General features: G+C 30.6%; 1 protein-coding gene across 1 annotated transcript; it reads left to right on the top strand.

Moving 5' to 3' along the window:
* Positions 1–6,596: 6,596 nt before the first annotated feature.
* LOC143079452 (dolichyl-diphosphooligosaccharide--protein glycosyltransferase subunit dad1-like) lies at positions 6,597–9,209 on the top strand. Its single transcript, XM_076254795.1, has 3 exons — positions 6,597–6,883; positions 8,111–8,251; positions 9,063–9,209. The coding sequence occupies exons 1-2, from the start codon at positions 6,673–6,675 to the stop codon at positions 8,239–8,241; spliced, it is 342 nt and encodes a 113-aa protein (XP_076110910.1). The 5' UTR covers positions 6,597–6,672; the 3' UTR covers positions 8,242–8,251; positions 9,063–9,209.

Here is a 9,209-nt window from a genome sequence, read left to right on the forward strand (position 1 = left end):
ATTACAGTTAATTGCTATTAATAAGTATTGCAATATGCATTTTGTTTTAATGAATTATCAGTATTTAGTTTTAATATAATCTTAAAGCAATCCTAATTCTAGCTCACTTTTAAATTATAGTTTTTCATAGTTATCAAAAGTACCAGGATTCATGTGTGACGTCATGCTGTTTCTAAATTTTATAAATTCAAATGTAGCATAACGTTTGCCTTTTCGCCATCGTATGTGACGTCATTTTTTTAATTGCGTTAATGCCTGGACTGATTCTGGTGTGTCTATGCTGTATTGAACTTGGCATCATGTATTCGGGTTTAGTTTTCTGTAATAAGTAAATACTTTAGTTTCATTATGAATATATCTTTCACATTCATTTGTTAAAATTTACTGTTTGTAATAGCATGAATCGTTCTATATAATAGTGTCCTTATCCCGGGCATAATACAATGCCGTATTTAGCAAAACCTTTTTAACTTTTGATCTTCAGTGCTGTACAACTTTGTACTTTTTTCACTTTCGATCTTGTATATCTGGGCGTTATGTATTCGGGTTTAGTTTTCTGTAATTAGTTTCTACTTCAGTTTCATTATGTATATCTCTTTCATGTTCATTTGTTAAAATTTACTGTTTGCAATAGTGTGAATTGTTTTATATAATATGAATGTTCTTATCCTGGGCATACAAACAATGCCGTATTTGACAAAACCTTTTCAACTTTTGATCTTCAGTGCTGTACAATTTGTATTTTTTTCGTCACTGGTGAGTCTCGTGTGGACTAGACGCGTTTTTGGCGTATTGAATTTTAAACCTGATGCTTTTTGTTATCTATTAATCATGCTTTTCTTTGTCTAATATGTTCTGCTTTTTATTTGTATTGTAGTCCTGTAATATTTTGTTTTCATTTCAATGTTATATTTAACTGTGCCATTAAAGTGCGAGGTTTGGCATGCCTTAAAACCAGGTTCAACCCACCACTTTTATTCCCCTTTAAAAGTGTCCTGTACCAAGTCAGGAAGATGGCCATTGTAATAATATTGTTCGTTTCTGTGTGTGTGTTGCATTTTAACGTTGAGTCGTTTCTGCTTTCTCTTATTTTTGAGATAAGACGTGGCACGGTACTTGTCTATCCCATATTCATGTATTTGGTTTTGATGTTATATTTGTTATTCTCGTGGTGTATTGTCTGTTGCTTGGTCCGATTCTGTGTGCTGTTGCGTTTCGGTGTTGTGTCGTTGTTCTCCTCTTATATTTAATGCGTTTCCCTCGGTTTTGGTTTGTTGCCCCGATTTTGTTTTTTGTCCATGGATTTATGAGTTTTGAACAGCGGTATACTACTGTTGCCTTTATTTGTTAAGGTCTCTTTTTTCTGTTTAACTAATAGGAGAAATAGAGGTATAATATCGAAATAAAAAAAGAACTTTATTACAGAAATCGCTTAAATTTTACAATAGTTTATTCACTGTGTCAGGGACTTTCTATACTAACTATAGTTATAGTATAAAAAAAACTGTTTAAGTACAGGTTATTTGAAAAAAGTAATAAAAAATATAGGTCACCGATGAGTTAAAAACCGGATATTAAAATTTTAATGCCACATCATTCAACTGGAGATAATTTGGAGCTTTTTCAATGATATGTTCATTTTAAAAGTTATCTGGGGGCCAAAACGAATAGAATTTTTTGGTTGATTTTTGTACCATATGATAAAGTAATAACTAATAAAGTAATAAATAAAATTTGTAATTAAAAATTATTCACAGAGAGCAGGTTTCGCCCACGATAATTTAAGACATATGTGACTTCACAAAACTGTTTCCTCATTTCAAATTATGATTATTATAATAATTAATCCATAAACTAACCAGTGATTCTGCATAATCCAGGAAAATATTAAGGATACTGCATATAAGGCCCTGATTATACAAATTAACTGTAACATATGTTATGCTTATCTTTTTAATACTGGTTAATGAAATCATTACAGTGTGTACTGGCTGGTCATTATCGCGTATGATACGATTTAGCTATAAACTTAGAGAGTTGTAGATTTGTAGCATAACTGTGCATATGTAGTTTTGAAGAATATAAAATAGATACAAAAATATGTGTTATTAATATTAGTATCCGAGCAAGTAAAACACGGATCTATCATGGTGGAGGACCTTAATTGTATTTATTGATATTGTGGCTTTAATTTCGTGGTAGTTAATGGAACAGTTCACAATGGCTTGTTTTTCTCCTGGATATACTAACTTTTTGTTTGGATTAATATAGATTTTTTGCTGATTTGATAATATTTTGTGTATATCGAAGGTGGTGCTGTTGCTGTAACGATAGAACGGCGATATAAACAAGTGAAACATAATTATTACCTGCTTATGACTTTTCAGGAACTTTATATACGGTAGCGTAATTTTCTATATATATAGTATTGTGGACATGCATCTTTATTATTTCTGAACATTACATTTAACGATGGATTTTCCTTTTCATATTTGAGGTAGGCCAGTGTACGAAACTCTCTCGGATTTTTCATTATATCTTTATCCAAAATCATTTTAAAAAAACAACAACAAAAAACGATATATAACCGCTGAGCAGCTGTTAAATATTGGATCCGTTGCATATATATTTTAATCCATTTTCTTCAATGATACTGTGAGTCTATTTTTGTTTTGTGTGTGAAAATTGTTTCGCCACAACCAAGCAACATTGTTTCAATCGTTTTATACAGATCTGTGTGTGAGAATTGCCTCGCCACAGATAGTCAAGATGAAGTTTATACTTGTGTGATGAGAATTGCCTCGCCACAAGATTTCGAAATTGAGTGTGTGAAAATTGTCTCGCCACTCTCTATAGATGTATGTATACCTGAATAGAATACCACGAATACCACAATGACGATGAAAGAATATTTTTGTAACATTATTAAATAACTTTGACATTGTGTTAATATTTGTTAACGAACACACTGATTTACATTGAATTGTTAGTGACATGTTCTTGATTTGTTTGTTCTATTTGAATTGTTTTTTTGCATGCTTATATATAGGGTAACACGTGACTGCATTTAGAAGTAGTATATTTGCTGTTGTTGATCCTTAAATTGTGCTGATAAGGTTATTTGTAAAAGTTATTTTTGCTATTTGAGTGTCTAATTTGATTTGAAATTGTTGGGTTGAATCAAATGATTCATGAGATATTTTAGTGTGATTATATAGTGGCCAAAAATTGGTTGCCGGGTAGAATCAAATGATTCAAGAGTTATAGGGGTCAAAAACTGGTGGCCAGGTGGAATCAAATGATTCAAGAGATATGATGTGTAATAGTGGAATTGGTGGCTGGGATTTTGATAGAGGGGCCAAAAATTGGTGGTCGGGATTGGTTCATTGTTTAAACGTTGGACAACAGATGTAGTAGCGCAAAAGATGTTATGCTAGAAACAACCTTTTTTCATATATTAATATCTCTATTTTTGACTGAATGTTGTAAGAATCTTTAATCTCAGTTATTAACGGAGCATTAATGAGTAATTCTGTGAGAGTGTGAGAATAGACTAGTTATTATTATTTGAAATATATTTAAGAGTCACGGGTCTCTGCTAGTGTCATCACTTTGAAACATGTATGTTTATTTTTAAAGCTACATTTTTATGCATCGCAAGTGTTCACTTGAGCAAGTTGACAGTTGTAATTTGTCGTGCTCTTGGAAGTATCCGTAAAATTAACAATTGAGAGTTTAATGGTCATTTCACAGAGAGATAATTATGCCATGATGTTGTGGTTTTTACATAATGAGTTCTAATGAGATTTAGTGGTTAGATTAGTTGATTTGTAACTATAAAGTTTATGCACACTTGTCATTTTGACAGATCAGATAAACAGAATTTCCGTTTTAAAATGCGATTTAATTACACTGGGAACTAAGTTTAAAACCACGATCATTGATTTTAATTGAAAAAAATGTTTTATTGTTGTCTGTTTTCATATTCATTTTGACTTAAAAAAAAATACAGCATATTTTAACAAAGAAAAAGAAATCTTTTATTCTAGATCTTTTAAAACTTTCTGTTTTTGTTTTTAGTCTTCAAATCTTAAAGTTATGTAATTTAAAACATAGAATTTTAATGAGGATGTTTGATTTTTTTTTAAATGTGTGAATATTAAACAGTTAAAGTACAATTAGCATGATAAGTATTTGCTCGAGAGATCGTTTAATTATATTTTTTTTTATTATTATTGATTCATAATTTTTATATAAATAGATTTCAGTTACCAGTAAGAAATTTTTAGAAATTTCTAATTTATGTTATGTTTATCTTTTTAATACTGGTTATATGAAATCATTACAGTGTGTACTGGCTGGTCATTATCGCGTATGATACGATTTTGACACGCCTAGCTACTTAACTAATGAATATGCACGAATAAGATCAGCACGTGTAGCCATAAACTTAGAGAGTTGTAGATTTGTAATAATATAATAATAATAATAAATTCTTTATTTAAAGAGGGTAACTCAATTAGAAATAGTCTAATTTTCATTGAGGCCCTCAAACAAAATACATGCATACAGTTAACATTCATACATTCATACATTAATTTACAATATATATTACTAGTATATACACAATTCAATCATTGAAATATACAAAGGGTAATAAATGACAATATTTGATATAGTTTTGTTAGAGGAAAACAAATTAGTTGACTTGCATATAATTTTCAAGAAAATGATTATAACTATGTTTCTTGAATAATTCCACATTAGGACATTTCTTTATTTCGAGTGGTAAATCATTCCATACTTTGGTTGCAGAATAATGAAAAGATTTTTTATAAAAATTTGTATTTGGTCTTGGAACAAAAAGATCATTATTAGAGACAGATCGTAAGTTGTGGCGTTGCACATCATCAATATTTAGTATTGCTAAGTAATCAGGTGTTAGCCCATTTACAATTTTATACATTAGAATTGATTGTTGGTATTTTATTCTTTTGGTAAAAGATAGCCATTTTAAAGAAGAAAACATGAAATTAGATGGAATAGAAATACCAATATAGAGGAAAACAAATTATTATATAGAATAGATACAAAAATATGTGTTTTTAATATCAGTATCCGAGCAAGTAAAACACGGATCTATCACATATGCATATAACTGCTCAAGGCATATAATGACAAAGCCTATGTGCATATATCGAAAAAGTATGTGCATATATCGAAAAAGTATGTGCATATATTTAAAAGTATATGTAAATGATATGTAAACTTACATTAGGAAGCAACCGCGTTCAATAGTTTCTGTTGTTTGTTTTCGATGTGGATGATGATTTGTAAGGCTCAGTTGAAGGAATTATAAAAAGTTAATGCATTTATACATATATGATGTAGTTCCATGAGATGGTCCGATCCTCTATGCCCTTCACGTTTTCATGTATATATACTGTTTTACTGACGTCTATGCAAGGCATCCTTGTGTGACAAACTTGATAGTTCATGATGAAGGTAATCATTCCAGAAAAGCACTTTGATAAGATATTTATAATGTGAAAAATTTTGTAAAAAAAATTAAAGCAAGCCGCATCATGAAAGAAAATAGTGTAGATCAATTAATTCTCCAATAATAATCAAATATTCATCTAATCTGCATACAAACACTGAGTTGAATTTTGATACAAAAGTCCAAAACAGATGATTCTGAGATGGCTAACACCACCAATGTGCCTTTTTGTTTTCATTTAAAGATCCCTTTGGGTCCATTTAAACCTCTCATTCTCTCAAAATTTGTACTGTTGAAGCTAAGAAATCAAAACTTTAGGTTACTATGATCAAGGACGTATAACTAACATACGTCCTTGCTATGATGATATATATATATATCACACATTTATGAATGAAGTGTAACATTACCTGGCTCCGTGTTGAAAACCGTACCTTAACATATAATTGTTTACTTTTATAAATTGTGACTTGGATGGAAAGTTGTTTCATTGGCACTCATACCACATCTTAATTCCTATAATATATCTATTAGTAATTGAATTGTTCAAGCTAAAAGCATGAACTATTCCATATAAAAGTTAACCGACTCAATCATCGGGAGGTTTTTATAAGGTCTAACGTAAAAAACTTACGTTTATGCAAAAGAGGGACACTATACAAGTATATTTTTTACAGAGATTCTTAGGAACAAGTTTTCTGTAATAGCCCAATATAGGATATTAGAAACTTTGAGACTGCTTTTCAATTTTTGCAATATTTCAGGGCTGCCAAGTCTCACGCTAAATTTTTCCTTTGATCTTTTCAATTTTGGCCAAATCTCACGCATTTGCTTCATGAAAAGTTGGCAGAACTTTTTTTAACATTTTGGATTGTTATAATGTTAAAACGGGGGGATCACATTTTTTAAATGCTTTTACAGGGGGGATCAAATAAAAATAGTGAAATATTATGGGGGGATCAAGAAAATTTTATATGTTTAATTTCAAAATGACCACCCCCTCCCAGGTAAAAAATGATAAGTCCCTTATTTGGAAGAAATAAAAAAAAGTCGTACAGGTGATTTCGGAAAATGAGTACCGAGATTGACTCGCATACTATAAAAACCGCTTCCGGTGTTTTCTTCCTCGCATCTTGCTCTGCCACGTCGAATTTACAACAAACTTTATTGAAATGCCTGAGAAACTGACGTCTGTATTGTCGAAATTCTATGATGAATACGTCAACAATACACCAAAGCGTTTGAAACTTGTAGATGCATACTTATTATACATAGTATTGACAGGTGTTTTCCAGTTTATTTACTGTGCACTTGTTGGAACTTTCCCTTTCAACTCATTTTTGTCAGGATTCATCTCCAGTGTAGGATCATTTGTTCTTGCAGGTAATTCTAAGATGAAACATGCATATTTCAATTGGGTTGAAATATAATTAATCTTCTAGTCCTCATTCCTGTTGTGTTGACCACTGAGAATGATATGAACATCACCGCCACTGACAAATCCTGTTCTGTTCGCCCTGATTCATATTCGTACTAGTAAATGTTCACCCTGATACCATGTTAATTTTTTAGCCTTCAGGTCATTAAGGCTTCATGTCATAATATCTTATTCTGTAAATCAAGAACCACAGGGACACACACAAAACGTCAAAAGCGAACAGTACCAAAACAGTAAATGTACAATGTATGCACATAAACACAGACAATGATGCAGATGATAAAGAACTAAAATAATGGATAACTTATATTTGTTTATTCTCATAAAAAAAGTATATAGATTAGGTTTATCATTTTCTATGCTGAAGTCAGTCGCATGTTTTATAAGGATTAGTAGAGGTGTATTAAAAAATGCATACAGGTTTTCATCAAGCCTAGCTATATATATAAAAAAAAAAAAAGGAGATGTGGTATGATTGCCAATGTGACAACTCTCCACAAGAGACTAAAATGACACAGAAATTAACAACTTTATGTCATATGTCACCCTAAAGCCTTCAACAATGAGCAAAGCCCATACCCCAGCTATAAAACTCCCCGAAATGACAATATAAAACAATTCAAATAAGAAAATTAACGGCCTTATGTACAAATAATGAACAAAAAAGAAATATGTAACACATAAACAAACGACAACCACTGAATAACAGGCTCCTGACTTGGCAAGAAATAAAAATATAGCAATGATTTACATGCAAATGACATGTCAACCACAACCATGAACGTGATGAAAGCTTAAGCTTATATTATTGTATATCCATTTATTTCGTGATATTTTATAATGTGTCTACAAATAATGCTCTATCAAAAATAAGAGAACCAATGATCACCAGTGGATGAATTTATCTATATCCGGGGGAAATAGTAAGATAAACAATGATAAAGGTATTCATGCCAATCTTCAGACAATGTGGCATGGTCATACATGTAACTGTTGGACAGAATTCCTGTTAGACTTATGATTTCTGATGATTATGATATCAGAAAATCGAAAGGTACAAAAAAATATAGTGTCCAACAACACTAGCGTAAATTAGGAAAAAAGTATGAAAACTATAACATGTACAAATGTATGATAATAAAGTCATGGAGAAATTTTTTATTTTATTTCAGTATGTTTAAGACTGCAAGTAAATGCACAGAATAAAAATGAATTCACAGGAATAAGTCCAGAAAGAGCCTTTGCAGATTTTATATTTGCCAGTGTCATACTGCATTTAGTTGTGATGAATTTTATTGGATAAAGGATTTCAGGTACAAATCTAATTTAAAAGACAATGAAAGAAGTTTCAATTTAGTAAATTATTGTAACATTCCCACCTCTACATATAAGCTTCTAAAGCATTAGAATAATTTTGACGTCTTTGCTTGACTAAATGAGGGAATGCATTTTCATAATTGACATGATTCATTTTTTTCGCAGAAGCAAGACAAACTTCAAAGGGATCCTATATTCCTTCAACATAAAGTTTAGCATGTAGTTCGACATTTTAAAGCAGAAGGAAACATAATTATGATGATATTCATGATAATATTCAGAGAATCTACTATTTATTGAAATAATAATGAAACATCTCACTTTGTTAAAAACAATGTCAGAGGGGAATTATTTGGGTTTATTTTGAAAAATTATTTCGAGTTTCTAGTTGCAGTTGCCACTTTTCTCAAACCTATGGCTGTGACTTGTACCATTTTGTTTCCATTCAGCATCAGTGTAAACACAACTTGCATATTTAACTGTTAGAAAAAAATGCAGAGTTATCATAGAATATCTGAATCAGTGATGGATATAGGGGTTTAAGGTCTTAATTTGAGCCAAAATATTAGGCAGCAAAAATTCACTATTTTAAACAAACCATTGTTTGTATAAAACACAAAGTTAACATAAGCTGTTTTCTTTTTTAAAGTTTCATTTAGACATCATAATGACATTTAGTTTGTCAAACTTTCACGGAATTTAAGGATCGTTCTTTATAAGTAAGATACAAAAGTAACTTTGTCAAAATTATTAGAATATTATGAAAATCATATTGATAATGATTTCATGAACTATTTTTTTTTCCAGATGTTTTTGTAGTACATTGTACCAATGGAATCTTCATTGAATGGAGAGGATACACAGAAGACATCTTTTCATCAGACTTTAAATCCAATCATTAATATATTTGTTGTAAATTTGATAGAATAAAACAGAATAAAAGTTGTACATGTA

This window comes from Mytilus galloprovincialis, chromosome 6 (genome assembly GCF_965363235.1).
Source record: "Mytilus galloprovincialis chromosome 6, xbMytGall1.hap1.1, whole genome shotgun sequence".
In the NCBI taxonomy this organism is placed as follows: domain Eukaryota; kingdom Metazoa; phylum Mollusca; class Bivalvia; order Mytilida; family Mytilidae; genus Mytilus; species Mytilus galloprovincialis.